Here is a 25,974-nt window from a genome sequence, read left to right on the forward strand (position 1 = left end):
GGTCGTTATTGCGGAGATACGTGGCGCCTATGGTTCCCTCCGTTGATCCTCCTGCCCCGGTGTTGGTCGAGGGGGAGTTGGAGTATGTGGTGGAGAAGATTTTGGATTCTCGTATTTTGAGACGGAAACTCCAGTACCTGGTCAAGTGGAAGGGTTATGGTCAGGAAGATAATTCCTGGGTTTTTGCCTCTGATGTTCATGCTGCCGATTTGGTTCGTGCCTTTCATTTGGCTCGTCCTGATCGGCCTGGGGGCTCTGGTTAGGGTTCGGTGACCCCTCCTCAAGGGGGGGTACTGTTGTGAATTCTGTTATCGAACTCCCTCCTGTGGTCATGAATGGTACTTCGGCGAGTTCTGTCCATGGACTCCCTCTGGTGGCTGTGAGTGGAGCTGCTGCTTCTGAGGTTCCTTCCACAGGTGACGTAGTTTATTCTTTGGCTGGCTGCTCTATTTAACTCCACTTAGATCGTTACTCCATGCCAGCTGTCAATGTTCTTGTACTGGTTCAGTTCGCTCTTGGATCTTTCTGGTGAACTGTCTACTCCAGCAGAAGCTAAGTCCCTGCTAGTTAATTTTTTGTTCATTGTTTCCTTGTCCAGCTAGCTATCATGATTTTGCCTTGCTAGCTGGAAGCTCTGGGATGCAGAGTGGCACCTCCGCACCGTGAGTCGGTGCGGAGGTCTTTTTGCACACTCTGCGTGGTTTTTTTGTAGTTTTTTGTGCTGACCGCAAAGATACCTTTCCTATCCTCTGTCTGTTTAGTAAGTCTGGCCTCCCTCTGCTGAAACCTGTTTCATTTCTGTGTTTGTGACTTTCATCTTAACTCACATTCAATATATGTGGGGGGCTGCCTTTTCCTTTGGGGAATTTCTCTGAGGCAAGGTAGGCTTCATTTTCTATCTCTAGGGCTAGTTAGCTCTTAGGCTGTGAAGAGGCGTCTAGGCAGAGTTAGGTACGCTCCACGGCTATTTCTAGTTGTGTGATAGGATTAGGGGTTGCGGTCAGCAGAGCTCCCACTTCCCAGAGCTTGTCCTGTGTGAGTTTAACCATCAGGTCGTTCCGGGTGCTCCTAACCACCAGGTCCATAACAATAATAGTGTGATACATGCACCCGGGCCCTTGGCTCCGTCCAAGTCGGCGGAGGACAACGGTTCTGCAGAGCAATCAAAAGACTGGTGTCAGGAATTACATGTGGGCACTGATGCTACTCAATCTCACCAGATACAGGGGGCCTATAGGGTGGTTCACGAGTATAATAATAATAATAATTTTTTTTTATTTATATAGCGCCAACATATTCCGCAGCGCTTTACAAATTATAGAGGGGACTTGCACAGACAATAGACATTACAGCATAACAGGAATACAGTATGAGCGGGTATTCAGCGAACACCCCCTTGATTTCGGGCGGGTAAAAGGGATTCAACATCACATCCCCACCGGAGATCACCCACCCGTAAAAGAAAGATACCGTCCTGTACCCCCGGCTCATTATCAGTGTGTCAAGGACATGTTACGAGAAATGAAGGAGGCTGGGGTAGTGAGAGACAGCTGTAGCCCCTGGGCAGCTCCATTAGTACTCGTTAGGAAGAAAGATGGCACCATGAGGATGTGTGTGGATTATAGGCAATTAAACCGCATTACTCATAAAGACGCATACCCCCTGCCTAGGATAGAGGAGTCCTTGGCCGCGTTAAAGTCTGCTAATTACTTCTCTACTTTAGATCTCACCAGTGGGTATTGGCAGGTTCCCGTGGCAGAGGCGGTCAAGGAAAAGACAGCCTTCACGACGCCGATGGGCCTCTGCGAGTTAAACTACATGCCCTTCGGATTGTGTAACGCCCCGGGGACGTTCCAGAGGATGATGGAGTGCTGTTTGGGACACAAGAACTTTGAGACCGTGCTGCTGTATCTGGATGATGTCATTGTCTTCTCTAAGACCTATGAAGACCATTTGAAGCACCTGGCCGAGGTATTTGAAGCGCTGTCCAACTTTGGCTTAAATGTGAAACCGTCCAAATGCCATCTGCTCAAACCCAAAGTACAGTACCTGGGCCATGTGGTGAGTGCCGAAGAAGTGGCCCCAGACCCCAACAAGGCCACGGTGATGAAGGACTGGCCGCAGCCCAGTAACCTTCATGAGGTCCGGCAGTTCCTCGGGTTGGTGGGTTACTACCGGAGGTTTATCAAGGACTTCACCAAGAAGGCCGCGCCGTTGCAAGACCTGTTGGTGGGCCAGCCCAAGAATCCCAAGGGTAAGAATACCCCGTTAGATTGGAACGACGGACTGGAAGGATCGTTCACTTGCTTAAAATCGGCGCTGACGGGAGAGGAAGTACTAGCCAACCCGGAAAACGACCAACCGTTTGTATTGTATACGGACGCCAGCAACGTGGGGCTGGGAGCAGTGTTGTCCCAGGTCCAGAAGGGCAAGGAACGAGTAATTGCTTTTGCCAGCAGGAAGCTTCGCCCCACTGAAAGGAACCCAGACAACTACAGTTCCTTTAAGCTGGAGTTCCTCGCCGTCGTTTGGACCGTGACGGAGAGGTTCAAGCACTATCTGGCCTCAGCGAAATTCACCGTCTTCACGGACAATAATCCACTTACGCACTTGGACACAGCGAAACTCGGCGCCTTGGAGCAGCGGTGGATGGCCCGGTTGTCCAATTACGACTTCACCATCAAGTACCGGGCAGGGCACAAGAATGCGAATGCCGATGCATTGTCCCGAATGCCTCACCTACCTGAAACGGGGGAAGACTCAGAAGCATTTGAAGAAGTGGAGCTGCCCGCTTTCCATCGTCCCAAGGCAACTCAGTGTTCCCATCAGGTGGAGAACAGGCGCAGACACAAACAGGACGCCCCGTTGAATCCCCTGCCCCACCACGGGTGGACAGGAAACCAGGATGGTGACCCTGCGGTCCGTTGGGTGAAGGAGCTCCTGACACAGGCAGGTTTGCATCCTGGCTCGGATGATCCACCGGAGACATTACAGTTGTGGAAGGAGAGGGGCAAACTGTTTCTTCACGATGGCAAGCTGTGCCGAAGGAGCATCGACCCTCGCACTCACGAATTAGTGTGGCAGATTGTAGTCCACAGACAAGATGTGCCCATGGTCCTGGGAGCATACCACGATGGGGCAGGACACTTCGGATGGAGGAAGCTGGAGAGGCTACTCCGTGGGAGGTTCTACTGGATCGGCATGAGGAAGGCCATCGAGAAGTGGTGTTGAGAGTTTGGCCCCTGTAGCCTATGCCGGAAGGATCGTGACAGCCAACGGGCTCCCTTGCAGCCCATCATCACAAACGGCCGCTCGAGTTGGTCGTGCTGGATCACGAAAAGCTAACACCTAGCCGGTCAGGGTATATCTACGCTCTCACCATTGTGGACCACTATTCCAGATTCCTTGTAGTCTTACCAGTCAAAGATCTGATGGCTAGGATGGCTGCCAAAACCTTCCAGCAGTACTTCTGTCAACCCCATGGGTACCCAGAGAAGGTGTTGACCGATCAAGGGCCGTCATTTGAGGCGGAGGTGTTCCAGGAGTTCTGCAATTTGTACGGGTGTAAGAAGATCAGAACCACGCCGTACCATCCACAGACCAATGGGATGTGTGAGAAGATGAACCAAGTGGTGATTGACTTACTGAAAACCTTACCTGTAGAGGAGCGGAACTTGTGGCCTACAAAGTTACCAGACTTGGTAGACATGTACAACCATATCCTGGTGAATTTCACCAACTGCACCCCAGCGTACCTGATGCGAGGAAGGTCTAGCAAGTTACCCGTCGATCTGGACATGGGGGTTCTGACCCCCGAAGATATATCACCAGATGCGGATTGGGATACCGAGAGGCAGCAGAGGTACCGCAAAGTACACGAATGTATGGAAAAGAGTCTCGCTCAGGCCCGACAGAAGCAAGAGAGGGACTACAACCAGCATGCTCCCGCGGCTCCATTGGCACCTGGTGAGCAAGTACTCAAAAGAAAGAGGTGACTACACAGGCTTGATGATCAATGGGAAGCGGAACCGTATACCATTCTCCCCTCCGACTTCGACAATACAAAGGTCTGTCTCATCAGTAAAGACGGAGGGGAGACCTCAGCGGCCATATCCAGAGACCACCTGAAAATATGCCCTGGTAAGCTGAAAGATGGGGAAATAGATCCCAGGACCTCTCCGCCCGTGGAAGAAGAGAAGATGATACACACTGTTCTTGGCGATTTTCCCCAGTCCTGGACTCAAATAAATCAAGCCATTGTGGTAACTGTCCTAACATTCCGTCAACCGAGACCGCAAGAACTAAATGTGGTGCCAAGGCAGCTGGACCTGCCAGCGCAGCTGACCCCACCAGAAGATGCCATGCCAACGGTCGAACCAGCGGGTCCTCCCTCTGTCATCGGTGAATCTGCCATGCCCACCACTAATAGTGGTAGCACTGAGGACTCCAGTATGCCAGTGCTGCCCAGACTCACTAGAAGTGTAGCTAGAAGACAGTGCACTACACTAGCGGTAGCAAGAGTAGCGGGTACTGTCAGGCCAGTAGCAGCCCCTGCGCTGCGGAGGTCCACGCGTAGCACCAAGAATCAGACTCCACTTTGTTATAGACCTTGGCGATATTAACGATAGTTGCTATTTGGTTGAAAATGCTTGTGTAAATATCTGTGTTATAGGTTAAAAATGGACAATGGTGTGATGGACAGTGAATCACTCCAAAACTTTCACAGGGGCCCCTTTGTTTACCCGGGGTCCCTGCTATTCTATGGTTGCACCTACTGAACTGGGAGTCATGGACTGTGCACGACCAATTTTTTGCAACGTTCAAGCGTCCTTATCTTCCATAACGGAAAGCACTGTTATATTTACAGTCATGGTCAAAAGTATTGACACCCCTGCAATTCTGTCAGATAATACTTAGTTTCTTCCTGAAAATGATTGCAATCACAAATTGTTTAGTATTATTATCTTCATTTAATTTGTCTTAAATGAAAAAAACACAAAGAGAATGAAGCAAAAAGCAAAACATTGATCATTTCACACAAAACTCCAAAAATGGCCCAGACAAAAGTATTGGCACCCTCAGTCTAATACTTGGTTGCACAACCTTTAGCCAAAATACCTGCGACCAACCACTTCCGGTAACCATTAATGAGTTTCTTACAATGCTCTGCTGGAATTTTAGACCATTCTTCTTTGGCAAACGGCTCCAGGTCCCTGATATTTGAAGGGTGCCTTCTCCAAACTGCCATTTTTAGATCTCTCCACAGGTGTTCTATGGGATTCAGGTTTGGACTCATTGCTGGCCACCTTAGAAGTCTCCAGTGCTTTCTCTCAAACCATTTTCTAGTGCTTTTTGAAGTGTGTTTTGGGTCATTGTCCTGTTGGAAGACCCATGACCTCTGAGGGAGACACAGCTTTCTCACACTGGACCCTACATTATGTTGCAAAATTTGTTGGTAGTATTCAGACTTCATAATGCCATGCACACGGTCAAGCAGTCCAGTGCCAGAGGCAGCAAAGAAACCCCAAAACATCAGGGAACCTCCGCCATGTTTGACTGTAGGGACCGTGTTCTTTTCTTTGAATGCCTCTTTTTTTTCTCCTGTAAACTCTATGTTGATGCCTTTGCCCAAAAAGCTCTACTTTTGTCTCATCTGACCAGAGAACATTCTTCCAAAACGTTTTAGGCTTTTTCAGGTAAGTTTTGGCAAACTCCAGCCTGGCTTTTTTATGTCTCGGGGTAAGAAGTGGGGTCTTCCTGGGTCTCCTACCATACAGTCCCTTTTCATTCAGACGCCGACAGATAGAACGGGTTGACACTGTTGTACCCTCGCACTGCAGGGCAGCTTGAACTTGTTTAGATGTTAGTCGAGGTTCTTTATCCAACATCCGCACAATCTTGCGTTGAAATCTCTTGTTAATTTTTCGTCCACATCTAGGGAGGTTAGCCACAGTGCCATGTTCTTTAAACTTCTTGATGACACTGCGCATGGTAGACACAGGATCATTCAGGTCTTTGGAGATGGACTTGTAGCCTTGAGATTGCTCATGGTTCCTCACAATTTGGTTTCTCAAGTCCTCAGACAGTTCTTTGGTCTTCTTTCTTTTCTCCATGCTCAATGTGGTACACACAAGGACACAGGACAGAGGTTGAGTCAACTTTAATCCATGTCAACTGGCTGCAAGTGTGATTTAGTTATTGCCAACATCTGTTAGGTGCCACAGGTAAGTTACAGATGCTGTTAATTACACTAATTAGAGAAGCATCACATGATTTTTCGAACGGTGCCAATACTTTTGCCCTCCCCCTTTTTTATGTTTGGTGTGGAATTATATCCAATTTGGCGTTAGGACAATTCTTTTTGTGTTTTTTTCATTTAAGACAAATTAAATGAAGATAATAATACCAAACAATTTGTGTTTGCAATCATTTTCAGGAAGAAAATGAGTATTATCTGACAGAATTGCAGGGGTGTCAATACTTTTGGCCATGACTGTATTTGTTCATAGTATATATAAGAATTTTTGTGAGTTTTCTATTAACATGTATTGTTATTCTTTTTTTCCCAGTCCGGGAGTACTGGATTTAACCGGGGGGGAGTGCAGCGCCCCAGAGATCTGGTCATTGCAGTAACGTCGCTCTGCCACTAAGGGGAGTGATGGTAAGTCTGACTGCACTAAAGGAGTTCTACTGACCAGGTATCACCAAGCACACATTACACTTCACACTCCGGCCACTAGGGGCAGTAAAAGGCTTTATTTATTGGGCCACTCCTCACATTGGTAAAACTAGGGGTTGGACAGGAAGTTAGGCAGAACGAAGCCTGGGAGAGTTCCAGGCGAAAGGACAGATTGTTACGAAACCGCGCCTGCACTACCTTGCGGCGGTATCTAAAGAAAGGACACAAAACGAAGGATATTGTGGACAGTGAGAAAACGAAATCAAGTACATTGGAGAGCCAGTAGGAGTCGTGCCCCGAGAACGGCAACATCCTACTAAGGGGCATAGCCGGTGGCCGGAGCACCGAGGAAGTAACAGTCTCCACACATTACTTCAAACAGCGGCAGGACAGTTAATTACAGGTTGGCTGTCTACCATACAACACCTAAGAAGGACATAGGAGGCAATCGTGGGGGAGGGGCGACACTAGGGTCCCAGAATAACTCCAGGCCTACCTGTCATAAAGGTGCATCCTAGCCATAACATGCCTGGGGGACGGAGAAGAGAAAGATCTACAAAGAACGAGAACAGAAGTTGTGAGGACTATCCTGAATGCTAAGCAGGGAAGCACTACAACACACAGGCGCTAGTGGTAGACACTGATTTCCACCTGCAAAGGTAACTCTGGATGTGCCTTCCGACCGGCCGGTTTCAGACAGCCCTGTTGACAGTGCCCTGGATTGAGGATCCTGAAACCTTCAGTAAAAGGTAAAGAAACTGAACCCTGTGTCCTCGTTATTCCTCGCACTACGCATCATCACCCTCTTATTGGACGCCCCTTAGCAGGGTCACGGACCAGGTCCAGCCACCATGACATCCCCAGAACTGAGCCAGCAGAGGACCGGTACCAAGTAACCCGCGGCCCTGCGTCTGGGGGCGATCCATGCACATACCCTAAAAATAGGCTTTGTGGCTTTGAGTCCCTCCTTCATAAATGAAACAGGAGGAGTCTGATGATGTGTCACACACCATATAGCCAGATAAGGTTGTAAAATGTTAAAATGACATTTCCCAGTGAATGCATTTGTCTTGGTTGAAAGCAATGCTAAAGTTAAAAATGCATCAAAGACGCTAAGTGTGAACATAGCCCAAGGTGTGGAGGAGCATTTTTGTTTTTGGTTATTTCTTTTGCCTTATAATGAAGTCATTACTCTGGAAAGGATGTTCCTTAACATATTACCCAGGAAAATCAATTTCGGTTTCGTTTTTGTATGCTTTATTGCGAGTCTGTAAAAGTGGCGTGAGACTGACAACGTTGTTCACAGCAGTGACCTGGGAGACAGAAATGCTTCCAGGGGTCTTCCCCATGCTGTTCCCATGTCATTTGAGAACTTTTCCCATCAATTTCATCAATTTCTAGCCCCTCTAAGACCGCTGTGGGGTGCCGCCGGAAAAATCCCCGAGTTTCCCATAGGCTTACATTGGGCTCATTACTCGGGTCGAGCACCCGAGCATTCCAATTTGCTCGACCCGAGCAACGAGCACCAGAGCATTTTAGTGCTCGGCCATCACTAGAAGGGAGTGCCACAGGGGTCCCCAACTCCAGGCCTCGAGGGCCGCCAACAGTGCAGGTTTTCAGGATTTCTTTAGTATTGCATCAGTGGTAATGTGATCATCTGCACAGGTGATGATTCCAACCCCTGTGCAATACTAAGGAAATCCTGAAAACCTGCACTGTTGGCGGCCCTCGAGGCCTGGAGTTGGGGACCACTGGAGTGCCATATTGGAATTCAGATTTTGCTGAAATGGTTTGAAGGTGCCATATCACATTGGTGGAGCCTCTGACGTGCTAGAGTAGCAGAACCCCTCTATAAGTGACCAAATTTTACAAACTACACCCCCCCAAAAATTGATCTAAGGGTGCAGTGACATGTTAACACCAAAACTTACGTCACATAATTTTATACCATTGGGCGGGAGGAATGAATAATTACAGTTTTACCACTAAAATGTTGCTTCAACTCCATGTTTTTCATTTTTATAAGGGTTAATAAAAAAAATAGACCACACAGTTTGTTGTGCAAATTCTCCTGAGTGTGACAATAACCCACATGTAATCGGGAACTACTTTTTAGGCACAGTGGAAAGTTTAGAAGGGAAAGAGCATCTATTAGGCCGGCGTCACACTAAACATATGGAAAAAAAAATCATTCCTAGTCTCCCTGCCGAGAGTCGTACAAGTGTTCTCCATATAGTCATCCGTGAGTAATACATTTGCAATGCAATGATGTGATTTTCTCGCATGGATCAACATGTTAGGGCATGTTAGGTTAGGCTATGGGTTGAACTAGATGGACTTAAAGTCTTCCTTCAACCTTAAAAACTATGTTACTATGTATCTGTATGACATGCGTATGGCTTTACATTTCTCACTGCTTTTCCCCATTGAATTTAATGGCTCAATGGGCTGAAATGAGGAAAATATGAGCTCATTTCTCTCAAGTCACACGGATGGTCCATGTGGTATCCGAGTTTTTCTCGCACCCATAGGCTTGCATTGGCGAGTCTCGGACGATATACGCGTGAAATTGCAGCATGCTGTGATTTCACATGCACGTTGAATACACCTGAGAAAAATATGGTGATGTGAGCAACCTGGACCCGTTGAAGCGCAGTCTGCGCGAAACGGCCGTCGTCCGGTTCCCTCCTCACACCCTCTCGTTTGTACTGCAGCCCTACAGGCATGTCCGCATCCCATTGTATGGATAAATAAAGGACTTTTCTACTTTCATCGCTGAGTGAGTGCCAACTTTTTTCTTTTTTCTCTCTGGACGCCCTTATATGACTTGCTGCTTGGTTGTGCACCACTATGCGATTCTAATCCACAGTTTGTCTGCCTGCCGCATGAAACATTGATTTTTTGCAGCTTGTTTGCCTATATCAATTACCATCAATAACCACTCATCCTGGTGCCGTCATACTTTCTTTTTTTTCATTCATGGATGCCCCATAGATTAACACTCGTCCGAGTGCTATGCGCTGTTTTCTAGCCTAGCACTCATCCGTATTCTACACTAGTGTGACCCTGGCCTTACAGTGAAGATCTTGCTGTTGCCATAACCCACTGGAAGAGGCACTGAAGTGCCAGAACAGCAGATTACACCCCTCAACATAAGTAACCTCATTTTACAAACTACAACGCTCAATGAATTCATCTAAAAAGTGAAGTGATCATATTGACACCATGGGTGTCACAGAATTTTATATGATTGGGCAGTAAAGAGTAAAATTTAAAATTTTTGCCACAAAAAAATAAGTTGTTTTAGCCCCAGATTTTACATTTTCACACAGAGAAATAGATAAAAATGGCACCAAAATTTGTCACACAATTTCTTCTGAAAATGGCAGTACCCAATATGTAGATGTGCAGTACTGCTTACCCACATTTAGAGATTCGGTAGGGCAGGAGAAAAGTTTGCGGACTCAATATACAAAGCCCCTAAGTGCCAGAAGAGCAGAAATCCCCCTCAAGTGACCCCATTTTGGAGACTACACCCCTCTAGGAATTTATTTACATGTGTAGTGACAATTTTGACTCCATGGTGTTTTCCAGAAACAAGCAGCAGTGGATGTTGCGGAGTTAAAATGGCAAATCTGCTATTGTAGTTCCCAGTAAATTTTATTGCCCATACAGTGTGACCAGCTCGTGCTTCGGGAAACATGTACCTTGTAAATTACACAGAATTGCCAAACATGTGGATGCTAAATGTGGTTTAGGCACCATTGTGAAGTACCAAAAGTAAAGGGCATTTTGATTTAGGAGCATAGAATTCACTGGATTTCCATTGAGTGCGAGGAGTCATAGCCCTTTCCATCGCCTTTGTTCAATAATAACTTGGAAGCCCCCTATATTTCCATTAACGGATGGTGAACCTGTGTGAGATCTTGCTTTTTTTGTGGATTGAGTTAAAACTTTTATTTAGAACATTTTAAATAACATTTGGATCAAATTTATCCTTAGCTCTACGCTGAGCATTTGAATTGGGGTTTCCATATAAATCTCTGAATTAAATGACTCAGATGAAATCCCTGAGGAATCTATTAACTATAATGACTCCATCTGGCCTGTATTCAGCGGTATCCTTTTCACAACCTTTTGAAAGACAGACACCTCTGGATTATAGGCCATACAGAGTCCAAAATGTCTCCATCTGTCTTGGTATAGGGAATGTTCCGCTGGGGGTTCCGTGAACCCCGTAGTTCAAAGATTTAAATGGAAACCCTGGTTTAAGCAGTGTAGCGCGCAGGATAAATGTGTGTTGAACCTTACTGCGATCTTTGGGAGACAAAATTAACTAATGAACAGTCGGTCAATAATTTATTCTTTTTACTTTTTATGTCGTTCACCATGTGGTATAAGTGATTAGACACCTTTATCCTTCGGTATATTCTGAGAGCTTTAGCTTTTTTATTTTTCCGCTGATGGAGCTGTATAACATCTTGTTTTTCGAGAGACTTGGTGGTGACATTTCAAGCTATACTATTTTTACTTCCATTTGACTTTTTGATTGCATGTTATTCCACTTTTTTCCCAGCGATATGATGAACAAGCCTAATTTTTTGTCGTGTTTTTAGTTATTTTATTTTTTTTGCCATTCACTGAAGGACATAACTAGTTTTATAGGTCATGTCATTCCGGACTTGGCAACACCAAATATGAGTACTATATTTGACGACACCCACTTATACACTTCTTCCCCTGACATCACCCCCACCTTAATACAAAATACCAAAGATTGTTTGTCTGCTGTCTCTACCATCGACACGAGCTGATGACACATCCCTCCATCTGAAACTCCAAATCTGAACTTCTTGCGTTTCCGCCCTCTACTAACCTAACTCTACCTGATATTTAAATTATCTTGGCAGGTTCAACCATAACTCCCAAGAAGCATGCCTGCTGTCTCGGGGTTATATTTGATAACAAAACTTTCTTTCACTCCCCACATCCGATCACTCACACGCTTATTTTACCTGCATCTTAAAAACATCTCCAGAATCTCATCTTTTCTCAGCTTTGAAACTAGCAAAACTCTTAGACTATGTGCCCATGATCCGGAAATAGCAGTGCTTTAGATGCAGCCCATTTTCGATGTATCCAACACGCTGCAATCTATGGACACTGGTAAATCCCCATGTGTTCACTCAACCATTCTTTACATTCTATTGATTACATTTCTGTTGCGGAGACTAGCGTCTCATCAAAAGAAATTAATATGCTGCGATCATGAAAGACGGGCCACATGACAGTGTCCATGGGTGATCCGCAGGTGCACATGCACACAGTGGACATGGGATTTCTAGAAATCCCATCCACTATGCTGTAAACATCTGGCTACTCCGATTTTTATGCTGAATACGCAGCATCAAACCCACAGCAATTCCTGATCGTGGGCATGTATTCTTACTTCCACTCATTCATTTTCGAGTGGACTACTGTAGCTCTCTACTGATCAGTCTCCATCTAACCAATCTTTCTCTTCTCCAATCCATCCTAAATGCAGCAGCAGTATGCTTGTCCAGCCATTTCACCAATGCCTCCACCTTATAATAGTCATTACAATGGTTGCCCATTCGCTACAGAATACAATAAAAACTTCTTTCACCACACAGATTTTCATAGTTATGCACCACCCTATATCTCATCCCTCGTTTCTGTGTATCACCCTTCACATGTTCTTCACTCTGCAACTGATTTAAGACTAACATCCTCCATAATCCAATCCTCCCATCTATGTCTGCAAGACTTTTCTCGTGCTGTTTTCTGGAATGCAATACCCCAGGCAATCAGACTAATACCTAGCACCCACGTTCTTTCAGTGTGCCTTAAAAAAAATCACTTTAAAGAAGCCTATCACCTCAAGTCACTAACCTAACTCTCCCCTTTTCCTTCATTCTAAATATTATTTAGAATCTGCTCCCTGCAATTCATCATTCTCCATTCCTCCATGCCACAATAACTGCACTTCATAACTGCACTTAACCCCTTCACCCTGAAGGCCCATTGTGAGATATGGGAAAAATTTCATCTAATTGATATCATTTTGACATCTGATGGAGTTCCCTATCAGATACAGTTTGGACCAAAAATACTTGCTCCAAACTCAGCCCCCACCTTTGACATTTCCCCAGGCCAAAAGGGAAGTCAAATACACCTCAAACAATGGAACCTCATTTTCTAGCAAAGGCACTTCCTTGGACAGAGCAGACCAATGGCTTTTTTTAATTAGCTCAAGCAAATAGGCCTTTGAAACTCTATCCACGGGGCCAAAAGACATAGACCCTGTGCCCCAGACACAAGTCCAGCAATTATCACAGGGGTGTGAACATTTGTGCAGTTACCAGCCAACTGGCTTCCTTTGTTGGACTCAAGCTGACACACAGACACATTGGTACCTCACATCCCCAGCTCAACAGCACCAGGTTCTGATATATTGAATCTAGAAAATGACATATAATAAAAGAATGCAATATCTCTGAACCTAGCCGAGCACATAATCGAAATCTACATTCCTTCCCCCACAAGCCCATACAATGCAGCCACTTCTAAAACTCTGCATTATTGAGTTATGAAGCGTAGCTACCTGTAATGAAATACAGTAGCCATATTTGGTCTCCCTGCACATATAAAATACAGCAGAACCCAGTAGCGCTGCCGCCGTCCCTTTAAGAGCTTCGGGCGGAAAGTTATGAGCATCCACGGTTCCAGCCGGAAAACCATGCTCTTAGATATGGGTGGAGAGAGGCTGCACAGTCCAGGGGTTGGCGCAGCGTGTGGGAGAGAGCAGCCTAGGGGATAATAGGCAGGTCCTCATTTTGAACTTAATAATATTTAATTAAATAACACGTCACTCCTTTAAATCTAATGGTGCTCGGATAAGGGTTACCACTCCCTTTATCATGTAAATTTAAAAAAGTCCGGCACTCAAAATGATTAATGCTGTCAAAAATGATTTACTTAAGAAACATAATCCAAAATTATACAACATTTCGGTCCTTTCATTGACCTTCATCAGACTGGAATATATAAATGATACAATAGAATGATAGAGTCAGTATTTAACAAAAATTAAAGACACATAATAATACACAGAATCATGCCCAAAATTAAATAAGTATACATGCGATCAACATGAATCTTGTTAATGATTGAAAGAATATGGTATTTTGTTATATTGCTAGTAAGTATGACCACAACAGAGACAATACAGAGTTTCTTTGATCAATTGTCATAACTGTGATAAATATCTAACTTCCTAACTTACGAATTTTGTTGTGAAGTTTATACATCAGGGGATAAAACGTGTGGACAAAGGCAATTCTATGTGATGTAGGCAACTTAGGAGAGGTATTAGATTTGTACAGAGTTTGATGTAAAAGTTTTCAGAGGGTGACCTCTCTGAACGAACTTTTCTTCCATTTCATCCATACGCTGTGTACAAATTTGAGATTCGCTAACTATTCTTCACACTCTCTCAAATTGAGAGAGTGTGACAAATTTTTTTACGGCCCTGGGGTGACAGCTCTGTTAAAGTAATAGATTATTACGGTTAGTATCTTTAACATAAAGATCTAATGTTAACTTGCCCTCCCCATCTTGTAATACTTTCGTATCTAAAAAATTAATCTCATGTTTGTTATAATTGAGAGTAAAGGATGAGTCATCCCAGCAGCCGTACTTCCGGTATTGCCATCATTTTTGTACGCAAACGTGCGTAGATCCCCTGAGAGCACATTTCCACCAGGTCCTATCTGGTACACACAGCGCTTCGTTTCAGGGATCCACTTATACTGATGGTAAGAAACTTTACTTTGATTTTTGCTGTAAGATAAAGACTCATTATCAGTAGCAATATATGCCCCATTTTAGTAGACGTTATAAGACATCTATGGTAAACAGCATACAATAATTACAGTACACAGGCGGTCACCTCTTATTATCAATTTCAGATCACTTTACGATTGTGTCACATTACCACTATGATAATCTGGTAAGCGAGCCAATAATTTTTTCCATCTTTTCCTAAGAAGTTAGATATTTTTCACAGTTATGACAATTGATCAAAAAACTCTGTATTGTCTCTGTTGTGGTCATAGTCACTAGCAATATAACTAAATACCATATTCTCTCAATCATTAACAAGATTCATGTCGATCGCATGTATACTTATTTAATTTTGGGTATGATTCTGTGTATTATTATGTCTTTAATTTTTGTTAAACACTGACTCTATCATTCTATTGTATCATTTATGTATTCCAGTCTGATGAAGGTCAATGAAAGGACCGAAGCATTATATAATTTTGGATTATGTTTCTTAAATAAATCATTTTTGACAGCATTAATCCTTTTGAGTGCCGGACTTTTTTGAATTTTAGATTTCTCATTTTGGACTTAGTCTTTCTACTGGCAGGTGGCCTGTTAGCTGACGTGGGCAGGGAATTACGTAACAAAGATTTGGACCTTTGATTCACCGGCGTCTCCCTGTGGTCACATGCTACATAACGCGGAAATTGTAATCCATCTGTACCCTACCCTTGTACTACACTCCTGACTGTATACTTGTATATTTGTTCTTGTGTATATATACCTGTATCTTTCTAGTGCACTTTTCAGCAATTAAATATAAAATTAATCTTGGCTGCTCTTTGAATCTCGAGTCATGAATACTCATGTCCGCACGCACGGTTGTTTATTATATGCTACCCCGAGGCTGGTTTCTGACCAGATATAAGCTGGTTGTCGGACAGAGCTTATATCTAATGAGGAACTGGTGGCAACATACGGTACTGTGTTAGTGAGGAGCCTTGACAGTGACGGCCGGGAGGTTTACATGTATATCCCCCTCCTCACTGGGAGCTCCTCAGTAACTTGTACCTGTAAGGGACGCCTCTCCGGCAACTATTTGCCCTTGGAGCAGTTCTCTGTCTCACCTGGGGTAAGTGATGGCGCCAGAGAACTGATCCCTGCTGGGTCATTCCCCCCACCCCTCCAGAGGTGAGTGAAGTCGACACACCCCTTCCCCTGTAAGATCTGTTACACCCGCATTCACCTTCCTGATGAGGCCAAATTTTACAATTCTAACCAGTATTACTTTATAAAGGTAGTAACTCTAGAATGCCTCATCAGATCCCTCCAATTCAGAAAAAGTTTTCTTATGACATATTGTACTTCATGAAAGTGGTAAAAATTGATTAAATTGCATTTATTTTTGAAAATATCGGAAATTTGCCAAAAAATATTGAAAATTTAGAAATCACACTTCATTTTTAATCCTTTAAAGACAGGGCCTTCAAAACCTCTCTTCTTTAGTGGGGGGAAGGATGACAAATACATATTTACGGACATATGGAGAAAACAAATATGCTTTTTTTTTCTCTTCAAAATGAAAGTGGGGGGGGGGGGCGGACCTTTATTTCTTTAACCTTTATTTTTTTAGTACTTTTAAAATATGTTTTTAACTATTTTGTTAGGGAAGCTAAACCGGCAATTACTTGATTAGCTGCTTAATAAACTGCAAGACTACTGAAGTGTCATGCTAATAAACAATCTCCTATGGGCACCAACATGGCAGCAACTGAGCTTCTGGTTCACAGCAGAGGGAAATAGATAAATAAATTAACCTTCCCAATATCTTTTTTACTTGAACACAACTGTCAGTCATTGACAGTGGTATCTTAAAATCCGGAGCCTGCAATCTATGGGGAGGGCTTGACTCCTTAGCCTGCTCTACACAAGCACACCTTGGAATGTTACATAACGTACAGTGGGGCAAAAAAGTATTTAGTCAGTCAGCAATAGTGCAAGTTCCACCACTTAAAAAGATGAGAGGCGTCTGTAATTTACATCATAGGTAGACCTCAACTATGGGAGACAAACTGAGAAAAAAAAATCCAGAAAATCACATTGTCTGTTTTTTTAACATTTTATTTGCATATTATGGTGGAAAATAAGTATTTGGTCAGAAACAAAATTTCATCTCAATACTTTGTAATATATCCTTTGTTGGCAATGACAGAGGTCAAACGTTTTCTGTAAGTCTTCACAAGGTTGCCACACACTGTTGTTGGTATGTTGGCCCATTCCTCCATGCAGATCTCCTCTAGAGCAGTGATGTTTTCGGCTTTTCGCTTGGCAACACGGACTTTCAACTCTCTCCAAAGGTTTTCTATAGGGTTGAGATCTGGAGACTGGCTAGGCCACTCCAGGACCTTGAAATGCTTCTTACGAAGCCACTCCTTCGTTGCCCTGGCGGTGTGCTTTGGATAATTGTCATGTTGAAAGACCCAGCCACGTTTCATCTTCAATGCCCTTGCTGATGGAAGGAGGTTTGCACTCAAAATCTCACGATACATGGCCCCATTCATTCTTTCATGTCCCCGGATCAGTCGTCCTGGCCCCTTTGCAGAGAAACAGCCCCAAAGCATGATGTTTCCACCACCATGCTTTACAGTAGGTATGGTGTTTGATGGATGCAACTCAGTATTCTTTTTCCTCCAAACACGACAAGTTGTGTTTCTACCAAACAGTTCCAGTTTGGTTTCATCAGACCATAGGACATTCTCCCAAAACTCCTCTGGATCATCCAAATGCTCTCTAGCAAACTTCAGACGGGCCCGGACATGTACTGGCTTAAGCAGTGGGACACGTCTGGCACTGCAGGATCTGAGTCCATGGTGGCGTAGTGTGTTACTTATGGTAGGCCTTGTTACATTGGTCCCAGCTCTCTGCAGTTCATTCACTAGGTCCACCCACGTGGTTCTGGGATTTTTGCTCACCGTTCTTGCGATCATTCTGACCCCACGGGGTGGGATTTTGCGTGGAGCCCCAGATCGAGGGAGATTATCAGTGGTCTTGTATGTCTTCCATTTTCTAATTATTGCTCCCACTGTTGATTTCTTCACTCCAAGCTGGTTGGCTATTGCAGATTCAGTCTTCCCAGCCTGGTGCAGGGCTACAATTTTGTTTCTGGTGTCCTTTGACAGCTCTTTGGTCTTCACCATAGTGGAGTTTGGAGTCAGACTGTTTGAGGGTGTGCACAGGTGTCTTTTTATACTGATAACAAGTTTAAACAGGTGCCATTACTACAGGTAATGAGTGGACGAAAGAGGAGACTCTTAAAGAAGAAGTTACAGGTCTGTGAGAGCCAGAAATCTCGATTGTTTGTTTCTGACCAAATACTTATTTTCCACCATAATATGCAAATAAAATGTTAAAAAAACAGACAATGTGATTTTCTGGATTTTTTTTCTCAGTTTGTCTCCCATAGTTGAGGTCTACCTATGATGTAAATTACAGACGCCTCTCATCTTTTTAAGTGGTGGAACTTGCACTATTGCTGACTGACTAAATACTTTTTTGCCCCACTGTATATACTGGAGTATAAGCCAAGATTTTCAGCCTAAATTTTTGGGTTGAAAGTGCCCCTCTCGGCTTATACTCGAGTCATGGTCGGCGGCAGGGTCGGCGGGTGAGGGGGAGAGAGGACTGTCGCATACTCACCTGCTTCTGGGGCTCCTGGCGCTGTCCCCCTGCCTTTCCCATGGTCTTCGGGTACCGCAGCTCTTCCTCTGTTCAGCGGTCACATGGTACCGCTCATTAAAGTTATGACTATGGACTCCACTCCCATAGGGGTGGAGCCGCCTATTCATTCCTCTAATGAGTGGTAACGGTGACCGCTGACAGTGGAAGAGGCTGCGGTGCCCGGAGACCATCTGTCCGGGATAAGGAGCCAGGGATGCTGAAGCAGGTGAGTATGTCATATTTACCTGTCCACGTTCCACCCACCGGGTGCCACTCCGTCTTCCGCGTCCTCTTGCAGTGACTGTGCAGGTCAGAGGGCGCGATGACGTACCAGTGTGCGCGCCGCCCTCTGCCTGAACAGTCAGTGCGAAGAGATGCCGAGACAGGACGCTGAGGAGCTGCGGGCAGCAAGAGAGGTGAGTATGTAATTTTTTTTTTATTGCAGCAGCAGCATTATATATGGCACATCTTTATGTGGAGCATCTATGGGCCATAATGAACGGTGCAGAGCATTATATATGGCACAGCTTTATATGGAGCATCTATGAGGCAATAATCAATGGTGCAGAGCATTATATATGGCACAGCTTTATATGGAGCATCTATGGGGCAAAAATCAATGGTGCAGAGCATTATATATGGCACAGCTTTATATGGAGCATCTATGGGGCAATAATAAAATGTATGGAGCATTCTATATGGCACAGCTTTATATGGAGCATCTATGGGGCAATAATGAAATGTATGGAGCATTATATGTGGCACAGTTTTATATGGAGCATCTATGGGGCAATAATGAAATGTATGGAGCATTCTATATGGCACAGTTTTATATGGAGCATCTATGGGGCAATAATGAAATGTATGGAGCATTATATGTGGCACAGCTTTATATGGAGCATCTATGGGGCCATAATGAACGGTATGGAGCATCTATTTTTATTTTTGAAATTCACCGGTAACTGCTGCATTTTCCACCCTAGGCTTATACTCGAGTCAATAAGTTTTCACAGTTTTTTGTGGCAAAAGTAGGGGGGTCGGCTTATACTCGGGTCGGCTTATACTCGAGTATATACGGTATATGCATGTCACATGTTGATGGGTTATTTGCACCCATGCATTAGATTCGGGATAAGGGCTCATTCACACAAGAGTATAAATCAGACGAGTACAATCCAATTTTTTTTTCAGACAGCACTCGGACCAATGTTATTTAATGGGGCGGTGCTGTTGCATCATTTTTTCACTGACAGTGTCCGTGAAAAGAAATTGTTGCATGTTGCGATTTCACTCTAAAATCGGATGCCACTCACCCATTCAAGTCTATGTGTGTGGAAGACATCAGATGCACTCAGATGTTATCTGAGTAAAGTCTGATTTCCATGGCCTCACACAATGGAGAAGACAGAGGATTAAGATCACACTATGCCGACTGTCGAATCAAACTCTGATCAGTGTATTATTGGAGTGTCATTAGCATAAATCGGCCCAATTCTCTAGAATGAGAGAATCTAGGGCGGTCTGACCGAAGCTTAACTGGTAATTTGATGGGGTGCCAGAAAAGTACCCCAAATGTTTGTATGAATTGAGTAGTGGTGTGCATGCTTGATCATCACTATTCACATGGTCTCAGGACTTAATTAGGGGCAATCTATCAGCTATTATCATTGCAGAGGAAAAGGTGAAATGTCTATTAGTCCTATTACTTTGTGGAACATTTTCTCGGTTAATATAATGCCACGTGGGCGAGATGATTTACTTGGTTACACAGTTATGGTCTAATTATTTGACACATTTTATTTTATATCGTATCTCTTGAAAGGTTTACCTGGGTTTGTGAAGGTCTGAAAGATGAATCAAAGCCATTTTGCAAAGAATTAAGGAAGGGTTGAATCTTGTAGAGTCCATGAGTTGTTTGGCTGGAGCGGAAAGCTACAATATGGAAGAACTTCAAAATTTTCTCAAATCGTGATTGTGTCATAACAAGTGATATTTTCTTGCTACTATAAAATCCACCACTCCATATACTGAGCACAGATTCACAATGATGGGTACTAGTTGATATCATGTAACCAAGAAATGCCTTCATCTCAGCAAGGGTGACATCCGTCCATGCGTGGTCAATCCCAAATCTTTCTTGAAACTTCTTAGCATACATATTGGTCTGTGCCACCATGTTTTTAATAACGTTGTCAGAGACAAACAATTGAAAGAAATCAATTGCACTGGAGTTAGATGGCATGATATGAGTAGGCCCTGCAAACAAAAAGAAACATTTTTTTTACAACTGTGAAACAATTAAGATCAATTTTTATTCTGCCAGCATGAACATAACATCAAAAAATAAGACATACATATGTAGATGAAGTCACTATATAAAACAAGCTTTATACCATATGAAAGCATAAAAGCCATGCAAGGAATGAAGAAATCAGCTGGTGTCACTTAAAAAGTATTTGGGTGAAAACTGTGGCATTTCAGGTAACATCTCTCCTCGCGGAGAGTGCCATGTTGGTGTAGAGATTCATAGGCCATTCCAATGCTCCTCTGAGATTTTAAATATGCAAATAGTCTCTGCAGACAGGACGAGGATTTGAAATCTAATGTCACCAATTTGATGTAGCAACCACATAATATGCTGGGGTTACATGCTCAGAGTGTATTAGATTAGCAGATAGTATCATGCTGTGATTAGGTACAGGGATCAGCGGAATATATCACACAGGATGGGATTAGATACATTTGACCCCATTCTGTCCACTTCTATAGGAGCAATGGTGTAATGTGCACCCAACCCTGTCTCTTTTATGGGAGCAGTGGTGTAAAATATGACATCATTCCTTCCAAGTCTATGGCAGTAATAGTGTAATGTGTGACCGAGCTCCATCCATTTCTATGGGAGCAGTACTGTAACATGCATTACAACACATTGGGATTAGACACAGAGTGTATCACAGGTTGGGAGTAGATACACGTCTCTGGATTGTATCACAGATGATGGCTGTGATGACAGCATTTATTATTAATTATGGCAGACCTATATTTAGCAGGAACATGAGTTATTATTCATAGGAGTCTGAAAGTTGACTCCTGTTGTAGGTTGAATTGATGTTTATAAATTGCTGAATGGCCTCCATTTACCTATTATATCAGTGCAACACCCCAGATAACCGGTTGTTGCAGTGATGTTACCTTCCTTTTGGGGAGGGTGATGTCACGCTTGGAGTCAAGGGAGATTCTCTCTATCAGGTTAGGCATTCGCATTCAACACATCTGAATCTAGGCCAGGAGGGGGAGCTCAGGACCCAGATTCAGGGGAGCTTCCTTAGACTTTATGTATCTTGGTCTGGAGGAGGAGTCAGTTCAGTTGTAGAGAGTAGCAGAGGAGAAGAACGTCTGGAGCAGACGGAGGGGACGGAGGGGCCGAGCAGCCACGAGGGAGCTGCAACCCCTATAAAGAGTGATAAATTGAAGGAGTTGAATTGTGGAGGAGCTTAGAGGGAAGAAGCACAGAGGAGGAAGAGGCTCAGCAGGGTAACAGCGGAAGAACACCCTGGGAGCTAGAGCACAGAAGCCGGGTACCGGGAGCCCGAGGTCGTGATGTTCTCCAGGATGCGCAACAGAACCGGAGGGCATAGGACTGTATGTCAATTGCCTGCACCAAGTCTGAGGTGAAGCAGTAACTTGAGATCCCGGGTCATGATAGAGATCCTATAAACAGGCTTGCACTGCCTATTGTACAGACATCTATCTTAGGACAGGAGAGAGGGGACATTGCAACTAAGCTTCAAGCGGCAGGGACCTCGTCATCTTAGCGCAAGTAGTAAATGTTTATGGACCTCACATGGGAAAGGGATCTCCTATTGCCTCCAATCCGGCCGGACCACAGCTACCCTGCACTTGGTACTGTAACAACTCTGCTGGCATCATGGCATGGCCTCTCATCTCTCACACTATCTTACCCACTGCTCCAGGCCATGATGTGGTTTCTGTTTCTTGCCAGCTCCATATTCTGTTCCTCTGCTCTCTGCATGCTTCCTGGCTGTGTGTATAGGGGTGAGGCGCCTGAACTCTCTGGTTCTTATAGGAATCAGGTGCACCTGTCTAATCTGTTCCTGACCAATTACCAAGAGGCCTCCAGTATTTAGTGCAGCTCCACCCAGTGGACTGGGCCTGTGCAATGTGTTAGCTCAGTTTGTGTTTAGCTTCTGAGTTTGCCAGGCCTTGCTTTGTGTTACTCCCTCTCTAGTGGTCTTTTGCTGTGTTCTTGCCTTGATCTTGTTGTCTGCCCTCCAGGAGGCAGAATATCCTGGTCCCTGTTTCTTTGTCCTTGTGTCTTGTTCCATTGCCTTGTCTGCACTTTGTCCTACCTCTGTCTCCTTGTCTGTGGCTTCCTTCCCTGTTGTGTCTTTCCTTGTGTTCTCAGTTTGCTTATTCTCCGCACTGTTGTGGCTCTGCCTGCTCTGTTCCTTTGTGGCTTTACCTCTGTTCTGCACTCCTGTGGTTCTACTCTGCTTAGCTTCTGCTGCTGCAGCAGTATTCTCTTGCTGCAGCTTCTCTCCACATTCCTTGTGGCTCAGCTCTGCTTAGCGTCTGCTGCTGCAGTTATCCCTTGCTGCAGCTCCTCTCCACATTCCTTGTGGCTCCGCTCTGCTTAGCTTCTGCAGAAATCTCTTGCTGCAGCTCCTCTCCACATTCCTTGCGGTTTTGCTCTGCTTAGCTTTTGTTGCTACACTATCTCTTGCTGCTTTTCCACTCCTATCTGCAGCCTTGCACTTCTCTTCCTGTGTGAACAGGTCCCAACCTGTTCCTTCATTCTCCTTTCCTTCTGGCTTGTTTCCGTACCTGCATCTCCTGTGTGAACAGGTCCCAACTTGTTCCTTCATTCTCCTTTCCTTCTGGCTTGTTTCCGTACCTGCATCTCCTTTGTGAACAGGTCCCAACCTGTTCCTTCATACTTAATTCCTTTCCGCTTGTTTTCTTATCTGCACCTCCAGTGTGAACAGGTCCCTGTTTCTTCTTACTACATATCCATACCTGCACCTCCTGTGTGAACAGGTCCCTACCTGTTCCTTCATACACCACACCAACCAGTCCTGTGTTCTCTGCCGTGCCTGCCTGCCCTGTGTTCTCTGCCGTGCCTGCCGGTCCTGTGTTCACTGCCGTGTCTCTGCCAGCCCTGTGTCTCAGCCGTGCCAGAATACTCGTCTGAGTTTCAGACGTGCTCTTCTGCCAGTCCTGCCTCATGCCCGCACCTGTCCTGTGTTCCTGGTCACCAAGCGGATCACAGCCACTGTCCCCTTTAAGACCAGACGCGATACCGAGTGCTCCGCTGCTCTGGCGGGCATTCCTTCAGCTCCTACAGTTTATTGTGTTGCTATCTTTGGAGGACAGTGACGCAGGGTATTTTAACAATCAATGTTTGATAGTATGTTGATTACCCATTGTATAAGTCCATGTAGCTTGTTGAGCTGCAAACAGTTAAGGACAAACTATGCAGATTCACTAAATACTAAACAATGAGAGATGATCTCTTTTCCCCTGACCAGTGGATGCTGGCCTGAAGGACAGTTGTGAACTATAAAAGAGGCATCTGCCCATGTCCCTAAAGAGACCCTACAGTACAGCAACCAGGAAATCATGGCTCTAACATACAGATTTAACACTCTAGAGCAGTGTTTCCCAAACTCCAGTCCTCACAGACCCCAACAGGTTGTGTTTTCAGCATTTCCTTAGTATTGCACAGGTGATGGAAGTATCAGGAGTTCCCTCACTTGTGCAGCACTATGGAAATCCTGAAAACATGATGTGTTGGGGTCTGCGAGGACTGGAGTTTGGGAAATACTGCTCTAGAGGATGCCAGCTTAAGGGACCATGGCCACAGCTGGATGGATACAGATCTGCTTCACTGACAATCACTGAACACATGGAGACGTTCGGAGAAGCCTGCCCCTCCATGTAGAGGTTTGGAGAAGCCAGGTTTGACAATCAGGTGACCTGGCCATATACCTTAATGGACTGTCCACTTCCTAAGCTTGTCGCTACCGCCTCTTCGTGGGTGCCAACCAAAATCGAGGTGCCACTGGCTGGGTTAAACAGCCATGGAAGCCTCAAAGTCACAAGTGTTCTAATGCCAGCAAGTCAGTGGAAGGGTGAGGCTCTGTAATTTGCACTTTGTTTATTTGCTGGGACTGTTCTATATGTTATTGTCTGTTAGTGGTTCAATAAATTTTTGCCACACTGTTTATCCCTCACCCTGCGTTGTCTGAGTAGTATTCTGCCCACGTGAAAGGGGTATGAGCATTCAGTGTGATGAGCCCTGGTCCTTGTGGTCTTCCTAAAAAGACCCATTGACCCTTCTGTCTCTACAATGGGCAGTAGACCACTCTTTCGCCACCAGGTGGCGCTTGTGCTGCTGCTCACTGGTGTTATGCTGTGTGTGCAACCTCTCGTCCCTCACCAGCATCCCCAGGTGGAGGTTGCGCTATACTGCACTGCAGTAACATTACATGAACAAGGCACCTTCAGGTATCTTAAAATTGCACCTAACAATGAGTCAGACTTGTGCATGTCCACAATTCTCTTCCTGACATCTTGGCTGATTTCTTGAGACTTTTCCATGATGCTATACAAAGAAGCAGTGCGTTTCAAGTGTGCATTAAAATACATCCACAGTTGTGCCTCTGATTAACACAGATGTTGACAAAAAATCAGATGCTTCCAAACACATGAGATCATCATATGGGCAGTACAGAATTGCATAGTAATCTTAGTGTATGAAATGTTTTCACTTTGCAGTAAGTAATAAGAACCCCTTAAAACATTCTCTCTCCCTCTCTCATTATTCTGGTATTTAGCAAATAGTAATTATGATAATTTTAATTGACCTGAAACGGGAAAGGTTTATTCTGATTTCATGTCAGATATTGAGAAAAACATGAATGTGACGTTTTATATAGTGTATGTAACTAATAGTTTCAACTGCATACATGTGTGTGATAACCTTGTATGCGGCTTGATTCATACGTCCTTCGCAAAGAACAACCCACCCAATTCCAGCCTTGCTGAAGCATCCCCAGATCATCACCGATCCTCCACCAAATTTCACAGTGGGTGCAAGACACTGTTGCTTGTACACCTCTCCAGGTCTCTGTCTAACCATTAGATGACCAGGTGTTGATCAGGGGATGCTTCAGCAAGGCTGGAATTGGGCAGGTTAATCTTTGCGAAGGACGTATGAATCAAGCTGCATACAAGGTTTTCTTGGAAAAACAGTTGATTCCTTCTGCTCAGGCAATGTTCTCCAACTGAGGACTGTTCTTTTTTTCAGCAGGACAATGTGCCATGCCACACAGCTAGGTTAATCAAGGTGTGGATAAAGGACCACAACATCAAATTTCTGTCATAGACAGCCAAATCTCCAGACCTAAACCCCATTGAAAACCTCTGGAATGTAATCAAGAGGAAGATGGATCGTCACAAGCCATCAAACAAAGAACTGCTTAATTTTTTGTACTAGAAGTGGAATTAGGTCACCCAAAAGCAGTGTGAAAGACAGGTGGAAAGCATGCCAAGAAGCATGAAATCTGTGATTAAAAATCATGCTTATTCCACAAAATATTTATTTCTGAACTCTTCCTGAGTTTTAACATTAGTATTGTTTTTTCTTAATGATTATGAATTTGTTTTTTTCTGAATTATTTGAGGTCTGCAAGCAATGCATTTTTTTT

General features: G+C 44.4%; 1 protein-coding gene across 1 annotated transcript in view; it reads right to left on the minus strand.

Annotated features, from left to right (window-relative positions):
• Positions 1-25,974, minus strand: part of PGBD5 (piggyBac transposable element derived 5) — a 481,443-nt gene that overhangs the window by 362,964 nt on the left and 92,505 nt on the right. Inside the window, exon 2 of the mRNA XM_069769313.1 lies at positions 20,073-20,500. Coding sequence (XP_069625414.1) covers positions 20,073-20,500 — 428 coding nt within the window. The remainder of the gene's footprint in view (positions 1-20,072; positions 20,501-25,974) is intronic.

Source organism: Ranitomeya imitator, chromosome 5, assembly GCF_032444005.1.
Source record: "Ranitomeya imitator isolate aRanImi1 chromosome 5, aRanImi1.pri, whole genome shotgun sequence".
Taxonomy (NCBI): Eukaryota; Metazoa; Chordata; class Amphibia; order Anura; family Dendrobatidae; genus Ranitomeya; species Ranitomeya imitator.